Source organism: Pinus tabuliformis, chromosome 9 (assembly GCF_031772625.1).
Source record: "Pinus tabuliformis cultivar Carrire ecotype Pingquan chromosome 9, CPIR1, whole genome shotgun sequence".
In the NCBI taxonomy this organism is placed as follows: domain Eukaryota; kingdom Viridiplantae; phylum Streptophyta; class Pinopsida; order Pinales; family Pinaceae; genus Pinus; species Pinus tabuliformis.
In genome coordinates, this window is record NC_142307.1 from 2,019,902,889 (window position 1) to 2,019,928,903 (window position 26,015).

The 26,015-nt window shown below is 40.1% G+C and overlaps 1 protein-coding gene across 1 annotated transcript in view; it reads left to right on the forward strand.

Moving 5' to 3' along the window:
* The first annotated feature begins 2,801 nt into the window (after positions 1–2,801).
* The window catches only part of ZDS (zeta-carotene desaturase), a 367,078-nt gene continuing 343,864 nt past the window's right edge, over positions 2,802–26,015 (forward strand). The window contains exons 1-3 of the mRNA XM_089439231.1: positions 2,802–3,294; positions 3,644–3,768; positions 4,348–4,482. Of these exons, the coding sequence (XP_089295357.1) occupies positions 3,099–3,294; positions 3,644–3,768; positions 4,348–4,482 (456 nt within the window). The 5' untranslated portion in view covers positions 2,802–3,098. The remainder of the gene's footprint in view (positions 3,295–3,643; positions 3,769–4,347; positions 4,483–26,015) is intronic.

The window sequence follows — 26,015 nt, forward strand, 5'->3', positions numbered from 1 at the left end:
CCCTTCTTTGGATGAGCTAGGGTTTTGAGGTCTTCTTTGATGCTCTTAATTATTCCCTTTCAATATGATGAGAGGGTTAGTCCTTCTCGATGATTGATGCTCTTGATGTTTCCATGGTGATATCTTTATACTTCGACCCTAGAGTATCCTTTTTAATGTTGCCCTTCTTGATGTAGTCACCTTAGCTTTGATACCATGTTGAGAAATCTAGGGGACAACAAGTGTAGGTGATTTATCTTACTTTGATAACTTCTTGTGATGTATTTTTACTTTACTTGATTAAATTATTCTTTTCTTATTATTATTATTAGTGTTCTCTATTATCAAACAACTACTAAATCACAAAGAACAATGAGATAATAGGACACTAGATATAGGCGATCAACCAGGGCCAAAACCTCTCCAACTGAGAGGAAAACCCACCAGAACTCTTCTCTCCTCATAAAACTTCAATTGATGAATTCCAAGACCTATGACCTTTGACCAAGACCCTCTAAGACCAAGTCATCCTTCCTTCTTGATGAGATTTCCATACACAACTTCTAGCAACACCCTTAGACCCTAGCAACAATTTCCATAACTTCGATTTAACACCTTCAACAACTTCGACCTAGCAGCTTCACAACTTTGACCTTGATGCAACTTCAACAGCTTCGACCTAACAACTTCACAACTTCGATCTAGAGGCAACTTCACAACTTTGACCTTGCAGCGTCACAATTTCGACCTTGTAGTTTCACAACTTATTTTTTGCAACTTCACAACTTTGACCTTGAAACTTCACAACTTCGACCTTGCAGCTTCAAAATTTCCTCTAGCCTAGAAATTGTAGAAACCCTAACGAAAGGGAGAGAGAGAGAGGCCCAAAAACTTTGATCTTGATCTTCTTCTTCTTCTTTGTCCTTTTCTAGCTTCTATCTTGAGGAGATCGAACTTGTTTGAGTGAGTGTGCAAATGAGGTAGAATTCCTTCTAATTTATAGGCTTGTGAGGGGTACAAATTGCTATATTGAGGCCGACTTGATCTTTGTGGCATGACTAGGTCTTGTAGGGTCTTTTGACTCCATTTTGACTCAATAATTTTTTCTTTACAATATGTAACATGCCCAAAAGGGTCTTCAATACATGACAATGACTCAATTGACTTTATGACAAACCTATAAGCACTCAATGTGTGCTTGACCTAAAAATAATTTCCCTTGAGCATGAAAGCCATGCCTCAAGAATAAAAAAAATAAATTTATTTTTCTCTTTTCATTAAATACATAAAATCACGATTATGTATGTCATTATGAAGATCGAACTTAGTTACATATTTCAACAAGCACTTCATGGAGTTGAGAGACAAGGTCATTGTTCGACCACAGTATACGTTTCGCCAGTGGATGCATGCTCTTTGCATTCCTCTAGGCCAGTTTAGAGTAGGTTCTCATAGACTTCGGGTAGAGATGAACCACCAGATTGATAGACTAGACATAATCTTCCAGGTATGCCATTTACAGGAAGTGGAGCTTGAGGTGCACTTCATTTTTGGATGCTCTGTCTATTACGAGATCAAAGGAAGGTTCCATTGCTTGTTCAAAGATTCTCAGACCCTCGCTGTCTTTTTTAGGTATCCCAATCATAGATGTTTGGCCCTATATATGCAGGAGGCTCTCAAGTTCCGAGCGCATATTCTTCAGCCTCCCATGAGACCAAACCTCATAAAGAGGATCACAACATTTTTCAGGGTACTAACATCAGACAAGAGCACCAAGAGACCGATTGATACCAGTAGATATCCAGATTCTAGATCAGTGAGGATCCATGGGACCTCACCCCGCCACATGAGATCTTAGCAACATATCTATCTCAAATCCGTTCTTGGGAGATGGACTAGGTCCTCCAAACCTTAGCAACGCGTGAACTCCTCCACGTAATGATTTAGTGGGCAGTTCGCACTTTTCACCAGCGCTTCATCAAGCCAACAAACTTTGTTGAGTTTCTTCAGTGTTCTTCATTCAACCTCAAATGTTAGGAGAGATGGGTCTGATCCTCAAACCCATTGGCTCTTGAATCTTCTCCGCTAGGGCATTTCATGCATTGTATCTTTTATGTTCATGCATTGTATTCTTTATATTCATGCATTGTATCTTTTATACAAGACCGTTTAGTTCTCCCACATTATATAGACATCATTGTATTCAATAATCCTTTTTACCTACTTTATAGTCAATAGTAAAACGTAAATATAATTATCTTATCTTATCTTATCACTAAATATTCAAACTACTTAAACAAACAATTATTTTATCACATGAATAGCACAAAACACAAAACCCAGTACTCATTCGGGACTCTTAATAGTGTTCAACATAACTATTTAACAATCTAAATTCCTCTAACAAAACACACAGATATAAATATGAATGAGTGAGATTTCTAGCATCACGACACTAAAAATAGCTTATAGCCTATATGACTTTGGAGCATGCAAATAGCTTCATACAACATTTACATAATAATAAAGTTGGTCTTTATTACAGGTGACACTCCTCGGATGATGCCACTCCCTATCTGCTCGACATAGCGTACGAACTGATAAAAAGAAGTGGAGTTCAACAATTATAACATTTTAAGTGGAGAAAATAAACAAATATACAGTTTTGTGGGCAGCTTTAGAGTGAAGATGGGACGTCTGTGGGCCTTGGGCCCGTAGAAACCAAGTAGTGGGCAAGGGATGTGTCAAACGTGAAATTATTATTTAATGCTCACATGCTGGTAAAAAGAAGAGGATAGAACGTTGTGATAGGCCACAAAGAATAAGTGAAGATAGTGGCGGTGGTAATCACACAGCAATCTGAGCGATGTGTCAACACGAAATTATACGATCAACGAGACCACATACTGTTAAGAAAAAGAGGATATAGTGATGGTGCCAAACACAGAACTCAATAGGAGAAGATAGTGGTGGTGCCAAACACAGAAACCTCCAAGGGCATCTCTTCTCCCCGTGTTACAATACAAACAGCAGACCAGAGTCAACATTGTTCTCTATATAACAGATATACCCGTTTCTCTCAATTTTACTATTACCCATCGCAGGAAAGAGAGCAGGGGATGCAATTAGATTATATCATGGCTTCGGCATCAATTCATCTACAGCTTCCCAACCAAATGTTAGGAGGTACTTCTTCTCTCAGTCATAGCTGCAAGGAATTGCTCCATACTACCAAGAGCAGCAATAATAGAAGAGCCAATGCTCCTGCCGTGAGCTGTAATTTGAAGTCCAAAGTCTCTGACATGAGCAGAAAAGGTATGCCACGTCCTTCTATTTTATTAGAACTTCAGATACGTAAGAGCTTTGCAACCTCAGACTCGGGTTCAGATGGGTCTGTGTTGGTGCCCATGTTCAATATACACTATTCGTCATCTAGATTCAATGGCCCATAGACACGCACACATATACAAGTAGTTGAGGGATTACCCTTCCGGGGCTGCAAAATGCACCTATCTCCTTTTCATGGAATGATTTTGAATATGCTATCTGTCATCTTCTGTGGTTTTCCAGCTGTGAATATGCAAGGCTTGCATTTTGGATTTTTGTATCTCCGAACTAGAGTTCAGTCACTGCTAAAAATCTATTTGGTCTTTTTCGAATGCAGCTCCCAAAGGGTTGTTCCCACCCGAGCCAGAAAAGTACGAAGGACCTAAATTGAAAGTGGCAATAATTGGCTCAGGGCTGGCTGGACTATCAACCGCAGTAGAGCTTTTGGACCAGGGACATGAGGTAGGGCCGCCATGGGTTTTTCCCTTTTCTTTGCCCATCAATTAAAATCAATATTCTTGTACATCAAGATTGTTCCATTCAGGAGCCAAAGAGCTGTCAGACAAGATCTCCGTTCCTACATAAACAAGGGGAGCTAGCATATCTGCTTTGGCTCCAACTTGAAGAGTATCTATACCCTTCTGTCAAAGGTGTTAGTGGTCCAAAAAGAATGTGCGAGTGCAACTTTGACATGCACCAAAATTTGTCCATTTGGAAGCTGTTTTTGGCTGCAAGTCTCTAAGTTAATGCGATAGCATATCTTTTTCACTTTACTTAGAGGTGTATGTGTGTTTAATGGTCTCTTTCTTTGTGATGAATTCTTTATTGCAAGCTTGTTTACAAAATAAAATCAAAGTGGTGTATCCCTTGCTGAGGATTTCTTTACATATCAATATCAGTATCTCTTTAAAAATGGTGTTTTAGGTTCGAGTACTTCGATGGTTGGTCATTAGCATTTGTTGATAGAGTTCTTCCTATCGTATAAAATTTGACGGTCAATCAAAGCTAAAATATTTGGCTATTGTCAATCTAATATTGCAGGTAGATATCTATGAATCGCGGTCTTTTATTGGGGGGAAAGTGGGATCATTTGTGGATAAAAGAGGAAATCACATTGAAATGGGTCTTCACGTATTCTTTGGGTGCTATAACAATCTTTTCCGGCTAATGAAAAAGGTCAGAAAATTACTTCAAATCCTACTAGTTTACATGGTAGCGACAAAATAAGCATATGTATATTCATTTTCAAAGATTTACAAGGCTGCAAAGTGGTAGCTTGGATTTTGACGCTCGAGGCAGTGTGAGCATATATAAATTTGCTAGGTGAAGTGGATACATTGCCTAGAAGAAAAACTAACATTGTGCATGACTTATCGATATGATGAACACTTTTGGTCTTGGACTTGGAAGTTATTTGTGCTCATACTTTGTAAAGATTTAAGTGTTTTTGTGTTATAGTTTATATGGTCGTGTCATGTTTGTCCTCTTTTTTTCATGGCTTGACTTCTCATGTATTGGACAACTTGAGTTTCTCCAAGTGAATAGAATTCTTTGCTTACTTAGCCCAATTTTATCATCAAATACTTAGAAGTTTTCCATTTTCTTTTCTTGCTCCATCTCATGCTTGAACACCTATGAGTTGGTGTCAAAGCCTAGTTTTCTTCCATATAATGGCCTACATCCTTACATCTGTGCTTGAAATCTTTGTTATTTTTGGGTTGTTTCAAAAGTGTTTTCACCAAGCTGGGAGAGTGCTTGGTCCCCTAGCCCCATGTTTATGCTTGATTGACATATGGAGAGTTTTGATTGGACTTATTCATTCCTTAGGACCAATGCTAGAGGAGGTGCACTTTCGAAGGTGTTGAAGTTTCTAAGTTTACTTAGTTTAGAAACCCTTCATGCACTTTTTCTGATTTATTCCTACCTACTTGTTATTTTTCTTTAACAAGTTTTTACAAAGTAAACACTGAAAATAAACACCAGTGCATGCTCAACATATTACAGATCAACAACTAAAAGAAACAAGAACAAACACACCACATGACACCATTATTTTTGGACCAATGTCCCCAGAAAAATCCAATGCAGGAAAACTGGTGCAGCTATCTGAGGATTTTCTTATTAAGCAATATCAGAGTACAATCTAGGTGCCAAAACTGGCCTACCCAATAGAGAATTTCCTTAGCAGCTATACCTCACAGTTTGAGAGAAATCTCCTGGCTGAAACCCTGGAAAATCCTTCCGGCAGCTCTTCAGCACAAAACTGCTCCTGCAACCCCAGTGTCTGCCCAATCTGGATTGCGTCAGCCCCTCTCTATCTCACGCTAGCCCTGCGTCAGCCCTAGGAGGTCCTACGTCAGCTCTGGGAGCCTCTACGTCAGCTGCGCTGGCCCCTCTGGTGCTCTGCGCAGCACTTGGCTGCCTTTGCGTGGCCCTGCGTGAGCCCTTGCTGGCTCTGCATCACCCTCCTTGGCTGCTGTGCTGCTCTCCCGGCACAATCTCTGCCTTCTCTGTTTCTCTATACTCAATGCCCCTCAGCTGCTCTCCCGATCACTGATTCTATCTCTCTTAGAAAACCCCGCTCTAGAGAATAGAATGACCAATCCTCTGGTGTGCTCTCCAAGTGACCCTCAAGCCTCCTCTTATACTTTCCCTATTGACATCTCAACAGCCGAGATTAAGTTCCTAATCAACGGCTAAGATTAGATCTGGTTTGATCCATGTCTTTTGGACCACTCTAACATAGATTCATATTAATACACATTAATATTTTATTTTCCCTAAGTGTAGATTTAGAGACTCCATTAAAAATATTAATTATTTTAATATCTCCTGATCTGTTTAGAATCTGCCCAAACCCTTTCTGGGTATTGGAGATCTCATGTGCCCCAACCTCTCCACCAAATTTCGTGGCTAGAGCACATCCGATTCTACCCCAAATCAACAGAAGGAGGTAGTTATCTTAGTTGGCATTGAAATCTTCTACATGGCATGCATGTTAAAGTGAGGATGGGGCCTTGTCATAGGGTATGAAGCTATCTTATTGAGGAGCACTAGGCATTAGGAGGAAGGGCACAAAGCCCTAGGAACAAGTAGGCTACCTTGGGACACATGTTGAGGAGCATTGCACAAAGAGGACCATATGGCACATAGTTAGAGGAGGAGCACTTGGCATGATAAGATAAGATAATTTTATTAATTTTCAACAAATGATCACAAAAGTATGTCAATGGGACTGAAGGATACATTCAATACGAGTACAATGTGCGAGTGCAAACACAACTCCTAGAGAATGCCAAAGATAAAACTAGGATACAATGAACTAAAGAAGGATACAACAATAGGACAACCTCAAAAACATGTATATAATTGGATCAAAGGCCCTCGGTGATGCAAAAGACCGAGTAAATAAGTCCGAGGTTGGAGGTTGATGACATCAAGAATGCTCGAGTTTGATAGTCGATGACGAGCAGGGCGGCAATGACATTGGGTCATTATCGGAGTCCTCTGGATCCAACAAGATGTCTGGCTGCACGATCCTGGGGGGATGTAGGAGCGAGGGATACTCCTAGCATCTGAGGCCAAAGGAAAGAAGCTTTGTATAAGTCTTTGGTTGTTCCACTGGGGTTGGGGAGGTGTCTGTTGGGGCAGGTGGGGGGGGGCACCCTGCTCGGGAACCGTTTAGAACTAATCCCTCTAACATACTAGGTGTGAGTGAACCGATGTGCTGTTCGCATAGTTTTAACAATTGGTTGGCATGAACTAGAAACCGGTCAAACCGACCGGTTCATTAGGCAATTGGGTCGAATCAGGCAAAAACCCGGTTTAAGGGCTGACTTCTCCAAAAAATCACAAAAGCTGGCTCAAATCGGCCAGTTTATTGGCAGGCTAACTACAGACCCCGCAAAATGCAATTTTGTGAGTTTTGATGCCGTTTTGAGGGAAATTTGGGGTTGTTTCCCTCCAAAAACAACCCGTTTAAGAAAAACATGCATCTCCTCTCATTTGCCTCACACATATCAACCCCAGCAACACTATCAATCAATGGTAATGTTAAATTCTTAAAGTAAAAGTGACATTTCCTGTATTTTTCATTTTCATCCTTGTACTTAAATTTTTAACATGGATGTTTGAGAGTGGTTTCGACCTCATTGGATTTCATATTGGGAAACTAGAATTTTAGAGTTTCATTCAAAATTCAACAGACTTAATGATTTTCAGGATTTCATGGTTTGGGGGTTTGCAATGTTTCCATTCGATTCTATCATGCATGAGGTTATGAGATTGGCGTTTGATGAAGAACATGAAGCCCTTTAAGAACTTTGATGTTGGTGGCATTGATTTTTCAATTTTGTTGATGTTGGTGGTATTGATTGTTGAACTCCTCTACCATGGCCTTAACAAGAATGTATCCTTCACTCAAAGGAAAATAATTGGTTATGGATGCTAAGCTTTTTCTACCACATTATAAGGCTGAGGAGATGAACCCTTCACTCAAACCAAAATCACTAGTTAGGCATGTTAAACTTCAATTTCTATCATATTATAAGGTTGAGCAATCCAAGTCTGAAGACTTTGAGCGAGATGATGTTTATGTATCTCTTGCTGATGATCCCATTTTTAGTAGCGCTGAATCAATGATGAGTTTCATGAGTGATCATGTTGATCAGTGATTTGTAGTTTTGATGTCTATTTTTGCTGCTACTACTACCACTACTGCTAAGGTTGCAGAGGAGTTTTAGGAGTCCTCAAACACTTAGCCAGATTATTTATGTAGCTCATGTTGATGATCCCTTGTCTAGTAGTGGTGATGAGTTTGATCATGATGAGGAGTGATCATGTTGATCATTGATATGTAGACTTGTAGTAGGCCAATGACCCCATAGCTTATAACATTGTTTTTGGACTCTAGAGGCCATTTAGAGCCTCATTGATTATGTATTATGTTGCTGATATGTATTGCACTTGGTGCCAATTTGATATATTCACCTTTACCTGGTATATAGATGAGCAAACTTTGCATATTTTATCTCTATTGGTTTGGAATCATGGTTTTAAATCTTAAAAATAGTTTTTTTTCATTAAAAACTAATTATTTCATGTATTTTTTTAAAGACCGGTTCATTGAGATCTGACCGGTCCCGGTTTGACCAGTTCTGGTTTGAAACCCGGTTTGATAGGTGGACTGGTCCGGTCACCGGTTTCGGTTTTTAAAACTATGGTTGTTCGACACTTCTGCAACAGTCTCAAAGATACCGGTTGGCCTCCCAAAGGGGGGGGCTGAGGGGAGACCCGAGGTCACACTGTTTTACTATCTGAAATACTCTGGAACTCATCTCATCGCTTGTTGCTATGATTATTCAGATAAACTTGGAAGTATGATGTGATCATCCAAATCGTCCCTGAGTGAGGCAGGGTATGTAGGATTTGAGATATGTGTTTGAATATCTCCATGAGGAAGGGGCCTAGGCATCTCTAGTCAAGGTACCAGAAGAATGTAGTGGGGGATCCTCCTGAATCTCGATCGAGGTAGTGGTAGTGCCCTATGATCTCGTAATATAGGGGGCACCTAAAAATTAGGTGTTGCTTTGTCCCTGGCTCCTAAAAGTGACACACTTGGCAGATCCTATCAGATCTTGGTATATGATGGTCAGTGAGAGTTGATGAGAACCAACCTGAAGCTGGCCCAAGGGGATCCTTGGTGAGTGTATCCAATGTCTACGCATGTATGGGGGGCAACGATGATGCCATCCTGTAACTCCAGGAAATGATCAAGGTAGAAGGACATCTTTGGGTCCAGGTCCATTGGGGAGGAAGTCCAAGTGACTTGAATGTACAATCCATAAGTATCCTTTTTGATGGACTGATTCAGTTCTTGTTTGTGTGGCATGAGATGGCTTAGTGCAGCAAGGGGGAATCTGAAGGGGGTAAGATACTCTGGGGAGATAGTCAATGTGTGGAGAAGTTGAGAAACATCTTGTTCATTTTTCCTTGGCACTTCATAATCAGGTCTATGTCTAAAACACGATCACAAACACACTGAAATACCTTCAACCTACTTTGCATAGCCGAAATCTTCATATGTGAAATCAATTTAGTGCACAAATATATGAGCCCATTGCTCAATTATTTTATTACTTCATAAATAAAAGAACCATGGAGCTCCCGCACCAGGGTTCATGGCCCTTGATATTTGATACAAACGATACACATAGTATACAAACTAGGGTTTGCAGTCTGCAACATCAGATCTGTTATCTGCCCACAAAGAACTACACAAGAACAAACCCCTAACTTACTTATTGAAGTAGATCCTCTAGATCATCCCTTTCTGCTCTTGTTGTCCTTGACATCTGATAGGTCCTTTGCCTCATATATATGCAGAGAATACTGCTGCTCCAATAGCTCTACGTTAGCTGCTCACGAGGTTCTTTGCTGCTTCAGATACACTTGCAAATATTAGCTGATCAATCTGCCTTCTATCAATGACAATGCTTCTCCAATGTCACTGAACATAGGCCTTCAACACACAGTCCTCTCAACAATGAATTGAACCATCAACCACTGTACTTAGGCTTCCAAAATACTGCCTCCACACAGTGTCTATGTTGCTCCTTAGATCACTATTTTGTTGAAGAATGTAACTAGTGTCGGTCTTCATAATGTACTTGCCAAAAGGATTTTTTTTATTAAAGAGAATGACTTATTAAAGAATGGGTTTCATGCTTGGGTCAATGTTTTATAGGTCAAAGCCTGCATTGAAGTTTTCTAGGTTTTGTCTTGTGTCAATAGAGTCATTGTCATTTTTATTAGACCCTTCTTGGGCTTTTGTATCATGTAAAAATAATTATTTTTGAGTCAAAAAGGTTATTTGTCCCCTTCACACTGTGAAAATTTCATCTATCACAACAACTGAAAATTATTTTTCTAATTGTTAATTTATTTAACAATTTAGCTGCTGTCTGCTACGACAAATATCAAATAATTCACACTGTGAATTTCACAAATTAATTGCGGAAGAAAATAGCACTAGAAACTGAGAAAATCTAGCACACACATAAAGATATGACATAGCTATTTTTGGACAAAAGTCCCCGGAAAAACCCAACGTGGGAAAACCGGTGCAATAACTGAGGGTTTTATTATTATGCAACAGTGAGAAATTTTGAGTACAATAATCTGGATGTCGAAATCTGGCTATCTTGCAGAGAAAATACTGGCAAAAATATCTAGAGGGAAATTACCCTCACTCCAAGCAATTCCTACATTGGACTGCCTTTGAAAAGCAAGTCGTCCAATTGGGTCTGCGCAGGCCCTGCGTCAACTTGAAGCTGCTTGCCGCAACTGCTTCCCAAGTCGTCTACTAATCAAGCCGTCATGCTTGTTGCTGGCTGGGAAAATTCTTCTCCGGCACTATGGGACTCCTTCCCGGCCTTTGGAACTCCTTCCCGGTCTTTGGAATTGAAGATGTCTTCCCCTCTCAGCGAATCGAACTGCCTTCTGAGGCTTCTGTGCTAGAACTGCGCAACCTCCTGGAGAAACTTTGACCTCTTTACAAATAGAAAACTTCCTCCCGTCTCATTGTCCCTGCCCCTCACTATCTCTGCTTCCCTACTGAAGTTTGAACTCTTCGAATACTGTTGGTTCTCTGGGAAATTGAACTCTCCAAGGAAATTGAACTCTTTGTGGTTCTCACAAGTGTCTTCTTCAAGTGCCCATCGACTTCTTATAATCCTCTGTTGAGGCTCCAACGACCAAGATTAAAACTTAATCAAGGGTTAGGATCATATCAGAGTCGATCTGTGTGAGTTTTTAGAGAATTCTCACCTTGACTTAATTAATTTTGATTAATTAACCAATTTTCCTAAGTTTAGACTTAGGAAACATTAAAAAATAGGTTAATAATCTAATTAAGCCATCTCTTGGTGGAATTTCCAGAAATTATTGATGGGTTATGGAGATTTTATGTATTCTATCATCTTCACCAAGTTTCGTGACTAGAACACATTCGATGCTACAAAAACTAACACTCCCTCTTAGCGAGGACTGTGTTTTAGTGCTACATACCCTGTTACAACACCCTGTCTTTGTATCATCCTTTGTCACGCTGCTGATCTCTAGCCACTGTTGCCCACCAACCACTCGCAACTCTGATGTCGCATTCATGCTACTGCTGACACTGCCATATTGCTGCCAACTCTGCATCTGCACTGCAACTCCCTCTCATTTGTTGCTGCTGCAGCTGCAACAACTGCAACTGAGAAGCATCCAAAATATTGAATCAACTATGTTCAGTATGATGCATCTGTCTCTTGAGCATCTGATTACTACTAGCCACTGCACTGTCCACCAAGGAATCTGCGTTGTTGCTGACTCTACATTGTGCCACTTTACACTGCTCCCAAACTTGTACCGCGCTCTCCAGCACCTGACTACTACTAGTCTGCAACTGTCACTGTGGAATCTGAATGCATCTCTGACCTTGGTCCATCTTGCTACTGAATACTGTGGGCCCCTATAGCTAGGTGATGATCCTACGAGGTGGACTCCTCAATGGACCCTGCTTGATCTCTGCAATCTCTGGGACTACAGCTCCAAGCCGCCCCACCTCTTTCCTGGAGGTATGGCTGCAACATGGAAAACTCTTCCTCCAACCTAGAAGACAACTTGTCAATCTCCATTGATGCTGCTGCCTGGTCCTGCTTCTCTTGCTTGTCCTTCTTCCTGAGAAGACATTGGGTACTGTAGTGGCCAAATTTGCCACACCCGAAGCACTTGACCTTAGACAAGTTCTTTCTTCTTCTTCTTCTGCTCCCCCTGACCCTGATTGGGACCCTTAGATGCTAGGGCCACATTCTCCTCCTCACTCTTCACGCCCTTGCTGCTGTTGCCATTGATGGTACTCTTTAACAGAGCCCGTCACCTGACTGCTACTAGTCTGCAATTGTCATTGTGGAATTTGAATGCATCTCTGACCTTGATCCATCTTGCTACTGAATACTGTGGGCCCCTATAACTAGGTGATGATCCTATGAGGTGGACTCCTCAATGGACCCTGCTCGATCACTGTAATCTCTGGGACTACAGCTCCAAGTTGCCTCACCTCTTTCCTGGAGGTATGGCTGCAACATGGAGAACTCTTCCTCCAACTGGAAGACAACTTGTCAATCTCCGTTGATGCTGCCGCCTGGTCTTGCTTGTCCTTCTTCCCGAGAAGACATTGGGTACTGTAGTGGCCAAATTTGCCACACCTAAAGCACTTGACCTTAGACAAGTTCTTTCTTCTTCTTCTTCTTCTTCTGCTCCCCCTGACCCTGATTGGGACCCTTAGATGCTAGGGCCACATTCTCCTCCTCACTCTTCACGCTCTTGCTGCTATTGCCGTTGATGGTACTCTTTAACAGAGCTCGTCTCAATTCCTCTTGCTGCAGATTGGACCACATCCTGTCCTACCTTGGCAAGTTATCTTTGCCTAAGATGCTCTGGACAAATACCTGCCAATCCTCTGAGACACTATTTAGTGCCAATCGTACAAGCTTTGTGGGTTGAGGCACTAACCCAACAACTGACCACTGATCTCGCACTTCCTGAATATGAGTGAGAAAGGCATCTATGCTCTCGCCCTTTTGCATTTTGGTGTTCCTCAACTTCTCCTGGAGGTACATCTTCCGTTGCTGAGAAGAACTCTGAAATAGATTAGACTAAGCATCCCACATCTCCTTGGCCGTCCCTTTCTCTTCCAGGTGTGAGACTAGGTGATCTCGAACACCATCCATAATCAACCTCTTGGCCTTCGCCATTTCCTTCTTGTACTCCTCCTGCAGAATGTGGTCTTGGGGAACTGCTACCACACTCTCTGCGTAGGTCTTCAGACCATATTCATCTAGAAGGAATAACATCCTAGCTAAGTCACCTGACACGGGGATTCGTAGTGTCGGATTCGGACACGTTGACCCCCCAGAACAGGACACGTAGGATTCGTTATATATTATTTTATTATATATATATATATATTATAAATTAGATATTTCTTACACAAATTTTAATTAATGATACAAATTTATTGATTTCAAACATAGATCTTCATCTATAGCATGCATAGTACATACAAAATTCAAATACATGTCAGTGGTATTGGTCACATAAATCATGATTCATAATTCATAACTGAAAGACAACTTACAACTACAAGATAGTAAGATAAACACACTGACAACTGTAGTTTTCTCATTAAGTCATCAAATCAAAATGTGTTACATAGGTAGTGCTGGTGCAATGCCAATGGCAAATAGAAATAGAAAATATAAAACAACTACAGGTATACAAGCCTCAAGGCATCAATCCTCATCATCAGCATCAGAATCAGCATCAATGTCCTCATCATCATGGTCCCCACTGCTCTCCTCTGCATCCTCCTCCTCCCCTGTATCCATAGTCACCTCTGCATCTGCTGGTGTGGAGGATGACCCCTCTAAGTCATCAAATCTAACAGGCTCTAGCACTGGATCATTGAGATCCATGTTGGCCAATGCCAACTCAACACTGGTGTCCAGACCCATATCATCAGGAAAGACATCCCACATCTTTGTCTTTCCCCTCAACCACTCTTCCCTTTGCCTGTAAATAAGACGAAGGTTGGTGTGCACATACACCATTGTCTCTGCCCTGGACTGCTCAAGCCTGCTCTTCTTCACATTATACAAATTCCCATATGTGCTCCAATTCCTCTCGCAACAAGAGGATGAAGTCACCTGAGAGAGGAGCCTCATGGCTAACTGCTGAAGAGGAGGGCTTGTTGCCCCATGATTTGCCCACCAAGAATAGGGTTTCTTAGCTCCCCTGTCTCTAATCACATCATAACCTCCAAATCGACCACTGCCAGTGGAAAACTCTGCAAAGGCATCCTCCACCTCAGCAAGCAATGCACTATCCTGAAAAATCCGCCTGAATGCCTCTTTCCTCCCCTGTGAGATTTCACCATCCATGTGAAGAGGGAATCTGCGAGAAGGTCCACCATTCAGCCACTCATGGCTGTAGTATTTGGGGTTCAATGAGTGAGCCAAACAATGTAAAGGTGTACAATTCTTGTCCCATCTGCTGACAAGAATATTCTGTATAGTATCACAGAAGGCCTCTGGTGATGTCTCATACTCGGGGCACTCACTCTGTAGAATAATGCTCCTCACAGACTCAATCATGGAATCCCATCCCTCATAAACCTCTCCTAGGATGGGTTTGTCTGTATCTGCAAATCGAAGCAAAGAAATGATAGGGCCCATGATTCAAATAATTAGATCTACCCTCTCCCACCAAGCATCATCTAGCACTGTGTCTTTCACTCTTTTAGAGGCTACTTGATCTGTCTTTCTCAAAAAAGACCAAAACTCAAAAATAACCATGGCCCCAAGAGCGGTCTTGACCTCCCTCAACCTCTTCAACATCGTGAATGAAGAGGCAAACCGTGTATTAGCAATCTTCAACAATGATAGATTGGTGTACTCCTTGTAGATAGTGAAGGCATTTGTATGATTTTGCACAAAGTTACGGATATGTCTTGCATCCTCAATAATGCTTCCAATCCAAAGCACATCAGAAGCAATGGATTTTAGTGCTAAGTTCAATGAATGGACAATGCAAGGTGTCCAAAACACTTGTGGATATTTAGCTTCCACAATCATGCCAGCAGCGTTGCAAACAGGTGCATTATCTGTAATGATTTGCACACAATAATCAACACCTACATCTTCAATAACTTTAATAAATAACTCACCAATAAATTGTGCATCCTTTTATTTTCCAAGTGTATCCACTGCTTTCATGAAAATTGGACCACTTAAGGAAGACACCATGAAGTTGATGATTGGGTGTCGTGCTGGGTCTGTCCATCCATCAGAAACAATGCTAACCCCAGATGTTGGCCATGATGCTACAATAGGCTCAAGCATTTTTTGCACCTCTTTTTTTGCCTTCGTCAACAATGTGGTTCTCAGCTTCTCTGACCCAGGAGGCACATACCCTGCTGGAGCCCCTTGAGTTAGAGCTCGGCACATCTCAATAAATAGAGGTGAGCGTGCAACATTAAATGATATGAAGTTTTGATAGAAGAAGAAGGCAATGGTGAGATCAAGCTCTTCCCGTCTCTCTTTTTGGAAAATCTTGTCCATTGGACCAAGTGCTCTTCTTTTTGCTGCTTGTCCCCCAGTAGAAGTAGAACTCTCAAATGGAAATTTGGTGGTGGCTTTCCTAAAAAATGGAAGGGGGTCTTCATTCTTGGGTTTTCTTGATTTTGAAGCCACATTTTCCATACCAACAGTGGACTCCTTTTCCAATTCTTTTCTCTTTTGTAAAGAAACAGCTTTACAAGCTCCAATCCCACAACCCGGTAAAGCCAACAAATGTGCTTTCACACGATAATATGTGCTTTTGAAAGAAATGTGACAAAAGTTGCATTTCCATTGCACATTGCCTCCTCCCTTTCCCTTGGTGTTTGTCCCATCCTCTCTTGTGACATATTTCCACAATGGATATCTATCATTGTCTTTAGGTCCTCCTCTTCCCTCAACATTACTTGTAGCAGACTCTGATGATATTGAGGGAGGAGGGGCATCTCCGCCCATGACATTCTTGCCCTTCCTTTGCTCCCTAACTGCTGCCTTTGATTGAGCCATGAAAACTGTAAGAGAAATGAACAAAACATGCACAAATTTGTAAACAAAAAATCATATACAAACTGCTGTAATAGAATAAGAAATGCGAAAAAATGGAGCTGAAATGCACTTACCTGATGCTTGAATCTCCTTACCGAATGCTCTACTCCCTTAACTCCTTTCTCCAAACCCTTTTCCACTTGCCAACAGCTCAAACAATGCTTGCCAAATGATAAACAACGTGGCTGTAATGAGCAAATGCGGCCTTTTCTAACCCGCGGGAGTCACTTTTTCGCCAAACGAATCTTGGAAAACAGGACATGCAGTCAAAAATCAGCACACATTGGAGAATTTTGGGACACGCTTGGGATTCGACCTGTCATGTTTTTTGGACACATTTTTTGGGCGAAGCGTGTTTGACACGCCGGATTCGGACACGTGGCCCCTATATAACGAATCCGGTTACTTAGCATCCTAGCCTTCTAGATGACATAGTTAGAGGTTCCCTCCAATCTATCTTCATCTCTGAGCCCTGCTATGGCCATCTCTGATTTTGTCGAAAACTCCCTCTTTCCCTCTGCTTGGATGCTGGATCTACTATACGCACTCCCTTCTAGAGTGAGGAAATCTGCACTTAGCTACTGCCAATCTGCTTGGAAAAGTCGAACTTCTGAAAACTGAAGTCTCCTGAGAGAAATTTTCCCTCTATGTGTGCAATTTCTCTTTCACCTGACGCTGATTCTGCTGTTGCAAAACCCTCTGTGTCTAACAAGAAATTGGCTCAGCGAACATATGAACTACTGCTGCTCCCTCTCACCGCTGGAATCACTATCCCGGGCAACTTTAAATTTTATGCAAGCCTGCAACTGAGAATCGAACTCCTTGCCCAACAATTCGAATTGCCAAGCTGGGTACTGAGCAACCTCTGAGAATTTCGCCCTGCTTCTCCCTCTGAACAGAAAAATTCTCTCCTTCGCTTTTGAGCTTCCTGGCTGATCACTCACGCTTTGATACCATGTGAAAATTTCATCTATCACAACAACTGGAAATTATTTTTCTAATTGTTAATTTATTTAACAATTCATCTGCTGTCTGGTATGACAAATATCAAATAATTCACACTGTGAATTTCACAAATTAACTGAGGAAAATAGTGTTGGAAACTGAGAAAATCTAGCACACACATATAAAAATATGATAGTTATTTTTGGACAAAAGTCCCCGAAAAAACCCAACTTGGGAAAACTGGTGCAACGACTGAGAGTTTTATTATCATGCAACAGTGAGAAATTATGAGTACAATAATCTGGCTATCCTGCAAAGAAAATACTGGCAAAAATATCTAGAGGAAAATTACCGTCACTTCGGGCAATTCTAACACTGGACTGCCTTTGAAAAGCAAGCTGTCCAACTGGGTCTGCGTAGGCCCTGCGTTAACCTGAAGTTGCCTACTGCAACTGTTACCTGAATCGTCTATTAATCAAGGATTCTTGCCTGCTGCTGGCTAGGAAAATTCTTCTTCGACACTTTGGGACTCCTTTATTGCCTCTGGAATTGAAGACATCTTCCCATCTCAACAAATTAAACTGCCTCCTGAGGCTTTTGCGTTGGGAATGCGCAGCCTCCTAAAGAAACTCTGGCCTCTTTGCAAATACACTCGCTAGATCTAGAAAACTTCCTCCAGCCTCACTGTCCCTGCCCCTTATTGTCTCTACTTCCCTACTGAAGCTCTAACTCTTCCAACGCTATTGGCTCTCTGGAAAATCAAACTCTCCGAGGAAATCGAACTCTCTGTGGTTCTCACAAGTGTCTTCTTCAAGTGCCCATCGACTTCTTCTTATAATCCTCTGTTGGGGCTCCAACGACCAAGATTAAAACTTAATCAAGGGCTAGGATCATATTAGAGTCGATCCGTGTGAGTTTCTAGAGAATTCTCACCTTGACTTAATTAATTATGATTAATTAACCAGTTTTCCTAAGTTTAGACTTAGGAAACATTAAAAAATAGGGTAATATTCTAATTAAGCCATCTCTAGGTGGGATTTCCAGAAATGATTCCTGAGTTATGGAGATCTCATGTATTCTAGCCTCTCCTCCAAATTTCGTGACTAGAACACATCCGATGCTACAAAAACTAACACACACCAAGTCGGCCTTGTCCCCATGAAGTCGGCCTACATTAGGGCAATTCGACCCAACAAATAGGCTATATATAGAGAGACAACTCGACCTATTTGGCACATTAACTCAACAAGTTCGATCTACAAGAAAGAGAAGCATAAAATGAGAGCGAAGAAGCTGGGAAGACCTAAATCGAGTTCTTAGGCTATCTATCTCTCACACGTGTGAAGTTTCGGGTAGTTGCTGGGGCCGAAATTCTGAATCTATTGCAGGTCCGAAATTCTGAAGCTGGGGGGGCGAAAATCTAAAGCTGGGGGCCTAAATTCTGGATTGAAGCTGCAACTGTCAAGCTGGTACTTGGAGACTTTGGCAGGGATCATCTATTGAAGGAAGGGCTGAATTGGTGATTGTAGGAGGTCTTTCACGAGGTCTAAAGGGTCTTGTATTGTCTCATCTTGATTTGAATCTACTAGTAGAAGAGTTGGACTGGGTTTTCCTCTTGAAGGGGTTTTTCCCTAGCTGAGTGCCTACATTTTGTGTCTCTTGTTCTTGTGGTCTTCATATACATATAGTTTGGTAATTGCTTGATGAAAGATAAACTAATAAAGAAGTAAAATAAGCCAACATAATTCACAAGGAATTATCAAGAAAGAGGAATAAAACCCTAATTCCTATAAGCGTTTATTTCTCAACATGGAATCAGAGCTAAGGTGGAAGAAGGTTGAAGATCACTTTGTTGACTATCATTTGAAGAAGGGAAAAGCAGTGTTGGAAGAAAAGGTTACTCCCTCTATGACGAGTTATTTGAATGTGGGTCTCAATATCATAAAAGTTGCAGGAAGCTGGATTGGAAGGATCATACACAATCTATCTAGGAGAGTCAAGAGTGAAGGATTCTTGGCTGCACTCACAGGTACACTTGATGATGGCAACACATGGATCATTGATAGTGGAGCCTCAAGACATATGACGGGAGAAAGTGGACAACTCCATACTCTATCAAGGGAACCATCATCACATGCAGTGGAGCTAGGAGACAACAACAACTATGCAGTCAAGGGCCTTGGATCTACATCATTGAAGCTGGAAAGTGGAGCAAAGCTACACCTCAACAACATCCTTTATGTCCCAGGTTTGAAAAAGAATTTACTTTCCATTTCTTGTTTAGAAGATAAAGGAGATAGGGTTGCTTTTGTAGATGGTAAAGTTTTGGTTTGGGGAAAGGATTCAAGTATTGAAAAGGCAAAGGTTATTGGAGTTCGTGAAGGAAGACTATATAGAGTTATAACACCATCTCCTCAAGCCCTAGTTCACATGGAGATCAACCCTATCAAACTTTGGCATAGAAGATATGGGCATATTCATTACAAGATAATACCCTCTCTTAGTCAAATGGTAAAGGGCATCCCCAACATCAAGGAAGATCATGGAGTATGCAAGGGATGTGCTTTGGGAAAGAATACTAGGAAACCTTTTACAAGCAGTGATACAAGGTCTAAGGAGATATTAGATCTCATTCATTTCGATGTGTGTGGGCCAATGTCTAATAAATCTCTTGGAGGCCATCTTTACTATGTGACCTTCATTGATGATCACTCTAGAAAGACATGGCTCTATCTTCTCAAAACAAAGGACGAAGTATTTGAAAAGTTCAAGGAATTTAGATCCGAAGTTGAGACCTTAACCGAAAGAAAGATAAAGACTTTGAGATCTGACAATGGAGGGGAATACACTTCAAAAGAATTGATTGCATATTGTAAAGAAGCAGGTATTAAGAGGGAGCTCATTATTCCCTACAACCTCGAGCAAAATGGAGTTGTAGAAAGGAAGAATAGAACCATTGAAGAATGCATAAGGACTATGATATTTGATCAAGATCTACCAAAATTTCTATGGGGAGAAGCAACCATGACAACAGTATATATACAAAATAGAAGTCCTCATAGAATCATTGATGATATGACACCGAAAGAAGCATTCATAGGGAAGAAGTCATTTGTAGACCATCTTTGAACCTTTGGGTGTCCTGCATACATCCAAGTTCCAAAAGACAAGTGAAAGAAGTTGGACTCTACAAGCATAAAAGGGATCTTTGTTGGCTATAGCCTTTCATCAAAGGCTTATAGAATATACATCAAGGAAGAAAGATAAATCAAAGTTAGCAGGAATGTTATATTTGATGAAAACCATGCCTACAAAAGATCCAAGGATATACAAATCAAATCCAATGAAGAAGATGTATCACTATTTGAAGAAGAAGAGCATCATGACAAGGCACCTACAAACCAAGAAGAAGTAGAACAAGAAGGACCAAGTGAGCCTATTCAACCTATAATCATTACCAAAACGAAGTAGAGGCCAAATTGGTTAAAAACTACACTCGAAGATGCCAAAGGACATGGAGCAACTAAAGGATCTTTTAGAGAAAGCAAAAGACTGAAGAGATATTCAGGATATGCAACATACATGAAAAAATTAATAGAAGCAAAACCAACTACCTTTGAAGAAGCCGCTCATCAAGAAGAATGGAAGAAGGCGATGCAGGAAGAATATCAATCCATCATGAAGAATGGGGTTTGGGAAATCATTCCTAGACCAAGTGACAAATCAGTTGTCACCTCCAAATGGATTTACAAAATCAAACATGTTGTTGATGGAAGCATAGACAAATACAAAGCTAGATTTTTCGCAAGGGGTTTCTCACAAACAAAAGGAATAAACTATGAAGAAACCTAGGTATACTACTATAAGATCTTTGGTTTCGCTAGCTGCTACTATGGGATGGAATATCCATCAAATGGATGTCAAAACAACATTTCTAAATGGAACCATTGATGAAGAAGTATACATTGAACAACTAGAAGGCTTTGAAGTATATACTACTATAAGACAACTAGATGGAATATCCATCAAATGGATGTCTTTCTAAATGGAAATTGATGAAGAAGTAGAACAACTAGAAGGATACACATGTTTGCAAACTCAAGAAAGCTCTATATGGCTTGAAGCAAGCTCCTAGGGCTTGGTATGCAAGAATGGATGCATATCTCTTAAGGATTAGGTTCATCAAAATTTCTACCGATGCAAACCTCTACATCAATATAGTGAAGAATGAACCTGTCATTATACTACTATATGTGGATGATTTGTTTATTACAGGTGTGGAGCAAAATTCTAGAATGCAAGAAAATGTTGGTAGCAAAATTTGAAATGAAAGGTTTGGGACTTGTTGGTCCCATTTTGTCACAAGTCTAAGGAAGTAGTGTACCAAATTTTCAAAGTTTAGAATCGTCATCCAACGAATTATTGTATCATTATAAACCCAAATTCTGCAAATTGTAATGTAAATGATGCTAGTATGACCGTTTAATTATGTAACAACCTAGGTAAGCCTTTGAATTTGGCGATGAATTTCATCCTAGGAGGTTTTTTAACCTCACCGCATTATGTGTGTTTCTAAACACGGATAATCAACAAAGTTTTTCCTCCAGCGTAAACCCCAAAGCTAGGGTGGAGTTCATAATTGAAATCTTAGGTGAGTCCTAGCTTTATATCGAGTCTTTGTAAAAGTGGTTTGGGAATAATTTAAGCTAATTGGCTAAATTATTTTAGTACAAATCACTTGGTCTACTAGATCATATTATGTCGTAGAATTGGGTAATTATTATGAGGGTCTATAACAAATGGGTGTTCCCCTTTTGAGGGTTGAATTTGTAATATCTAATGTAAACAATATTTTAGTGCATGGTCCCTCGCAATCAGACACCATGACTAAAGTATTTGAGGGTGGAAAAAATAATTAATCCATTCTTGTGTCAATTAATTAATTTTTCTGGCAAAAATAAAATTAAATCCTAAGCCAAAAAATTAATTAATTTAGAGTCAAAATTAATTTTAGAGAAATTAATTCTTCTCTAAGTGGAGATTTCGTGGGTAAAAAAGAAGTCAAATTTTGGAGATCCCCCACCAAGGCAAAAATTGATTTTTAAGAAAAATTAAGCCCTTGGACCTTGGTGGTTAAGTCAAAGTCAAAATTTTGAGGAAATTAATCCAAAATATTAATTTTTAGATTAATTAAAAGTGGATTTTAAGAAAACTTCGAATTTTCCTCAAATAAAAATATTTGATAGTGGAGATTAAAAGATGATCAAGTATTTATCGATGGTCGGGATTATTTTGACAAGGATCAAGCCAACTAGCTGTTATTTTCCAATTGTAGGGATTTCTTTATAAATAGAAGTCATTTTGCTTCTATGAATCATCTTCGGACACGATAATTCTAGTTCTGGGCTATGTAAATTTGTAATGCTGGTATTGAGCCATTGCTTTGCTGGGAACGTTTGATATCATAATAAAAGACTTTGGGGTTCAGTTCATGGTGTTCTTGTCTCATTGATCTGTGGTACGTGCTAGTTATGTGCTAATCCTATATTGTGCTTCAGTGCTATATAAATTGTTATTTTATTTGTCAATGATAGGAGCATTCTATTGGTAAAATTTGTGTTTATCTTAGGTGATTTGATTCATTATATGATCTAACGATTTTTTTTTGAGAAAGATTATAGAGATCTGCAGGTACGCTAGCCCTGGGGCTCCAAGTTCACAGACTGTGGGCAAGGCCGACCTTGTTTGGGCTCTGAAATTTTTTATATGGTATTCTTACTTCGCTAAAGGGTGTAGTCAATATTCTATCTTTCGAAAAATACATTGATCCACTTTTCAGAATTAATTTTCTCAAAAAATTCTATCTTACAAGCATTGTATATTTGTGAATATTTTGTATATAATTTTGTAAAATATTTTCTAACCCTTGTTTGCAGCAATTAGGGTTTTATTTCATTTTTGTATATATTGGGGTTTTGGGAAAAATTTCTTTCATTTGTGCAGGTGATTTCTCAAGCCATATCTGAAATTTTGGAAGAGATTTAAGGGTTTCCATCCTTGGAAAAAATTTGTTGGGGTTTTTAGAGGTGGATCTAGGCCTAGGAAGGCAAGATCCACTCTCTATTTTTCCTCCAAGCTCAACGTCCAAGCAATGAAGGAAGCCACTAGTTTTTTTGTGGCACTTTTGTGCTGATTTTTGGTGATATGAGGGGCTGCAGATTTTTTTTTTTGGGTTGTTTGTCTCTTTATTACTTGTTTTGTTTACTTTAGCAGGGGTTTCAGAAATTTTTAAGGCCTTTTAGGCCTAGTGTTGGCCCTCCTTGCCCTAGCCGTGACCTCTTTGTCCTTCCTTGGTGAGCTGCTGACCATTTTTGGCCTCCAAAGCCTAGCCGCAATCATTGTTACCCTTGCCGTCAGCCTTAAGGGTGATCCGCAACCTTGGCTAGGCCTATAAGGCCTTGCCGTGGGCCTTTTCCTCCTCCATCTGCCCTTCGCTGCCCCTTATCCCTCCTCGACCTCCTCATATCCCTTTGTCGAGCCCTTGGAGGTCTTGTTCCGTGGCCGCAGCCCCTTGTGGGGCCTCCTCTCCATCTTGGCCTTCCTTCTAGGCCTTCACGACAGGCCTAGAGGCTTTTTTCCTCTTTGTGGTGCGCCCTTTTGGCCTCTTCCCTTAGCCACAGGCCTATTAGGCCTTGCTGCCCTCTCTCTAACTCTAACACTAGCCTTATAGGCCTAGTGTTGCCCCTCTTTGCATCATTCAGTCATTGCATTGGGTTATCATTTGATTTTGCCTCTAACTCTTGGTATTTGCAGCGAATTTCAAGCTAATATTTGTGGTTGCAGGTGGTCACTTCATTAGAGGAATTTTGGGCAAGTTCTCCATTCATATCCAAGGCCAAGAGCCCTATTGGTTTGCTTACTCTAACCCTTGCTTCCTTACTGCTTTACTTACAACGATCTAATTGATTGATAACAATGGTATAAATCTAATTTAAGTGGCATAAAATCACCTAATATATCACTTAACACATTTCTAAGTCATTTGCATCATTTGGGCATTCAATGATTGGGCAAATTTCATTGATTTGGATGACTGTCATACTGTTTTGAAGTGCATAACAAGGTCTGATATACAACAGTGACATTGGCATCTAAAGGAACCTAAGATCATTAAGAACCTTGTGTTGGCAAAGTGACTTGATATTGGGTTACCTCATTTGCATTTTGCACTCATAGGTATCTCATATTTTGCATCCTAAGTGCTCTAATTGGAATTCACTTAATGCTGTCACAGGAATTAAGTTTTGCTCACTTAATATCATTGGAACATAGGTTACATAAAGACTTTTATTGGTTGATTTTCTATTGATAAGCATAGCTCATTGTGGAAATGTGTTGTTTACAATTGGTTACATTGTTTACATTGAATGGTTGATTGGTGTAGTTATTTCATTGCCAATAAGAATACTAACACATTGTTGTTTCTTGTGAGTATTATAATCCTAAAGATCTAAATCTTGCACTAACTGCTCACTGACATAAGCACATAATCCTAAGATCTAATTGATGTGTTAATATTGCTTAAATTGGTAATTCAAAGATTTATTGGATATTGGCATCTCTTATTGTTACATATTTAATTTGGCATTGTGATAATTGGTTGACAAGAATTGGAGAATTGCTAATTAATATTGTCTATCTCTTAAGCAACCTTTCATTGACATCCTTTTCACTATTGTAATTGTCTCAAAAAAGATCCTTGGTTAATTGTTCTAAGTAGTATCTTTGTGATAAGTGCTCTAATATCTTTTACTTGCCATCATTGTCATCATTGTATCATGGTTAATATCTATTATCTTTGGCGTATTTGTGATTTGTTCTTAAGAGCATCTATTTTGTTATCATTTGGTATTTTGAGCAATTATATCTTGATAACATTGATACATCTTTTGAGCATTATTGATATTGAGCACTTAATCTTGTGTTTAAGATTGTCATTAAGTACTCTGGTGTGATAACTAAACATCAATTGTAACTAAGTACTTAAGATCATACACAATCTTAACTCAAGGACAATCTCTCATCTTGCATTGCATTCTAGGACTAAAGTGCATCTAATAAACTTATCTCCAAGCCTAAGCTTTGGTTGATAGAAAGATAGGAACACCCTTCGTCTCTTAGCTTGCGAAGGATAGACCCTCTCTAGTGGTTAACACGGTGATCTTGTGGTCGTCAGAGCCATAGTCTTGGCAACATCGGAGGCATCGAGAATGTTAGATTTGAAGGTGAGGTATTGTTAACCAAGCCATTGCTTGCTTCACCTTGACTTCTCTCTACAACTTACCTTAGAAACTAGCCTCAAAACAACTGAGGATTAAGGGATTCAACTAGGCATATAATTAAAATAAACCAAGATTTCTTGCATCACACCTAGATTCTAGGACTTGCACTTCATATAGGATAGCAAAGCATCTAAGAAACGATTGTTCATCCGGTCATTTGGTATTAAATCAATATAAACCAAGTAGTTGACTCCATAAGGCACTGGTTTGATCAAATAATGCAATCTAATATTTTAACTTGCTAAAATCAACCAAGTGGCTAGGCCATTCAATCGTGTCTCCCAGACTTGTTGGTTACCAATAAGTCTTGCATTTTCACATTTTATAGGGACTACCCACCATAGCCTGTTGTTGGGAGACAATTAGAATGGAGAGGTTGGGGATCAAAGTGACAACCCCCGACTTGATTCATTGCACCGTGCTTGTACACTTTGAGCGACAACAAGACTCATGCATTATTACTTGGCTTGGAAGTCTGGCAGAAATCCAATGAGATATATCTTTGTCAAGGGAAATACATAATCAAGATGTTACAAAAGTTTGAAATGATGGATTCCAAGCCTATGACCACTCCCATGACCACTAATCTCAAGAAGTTGAGAAGCTCCGACCTTATTCTTGTCGATCCTACTAGCTATCGTAAGTTGGTGGGTTCTCTGATGTACTTGGTAAATACAAGACTTGATATATGTTTTGCTGTAAATGTTCTTAGTCA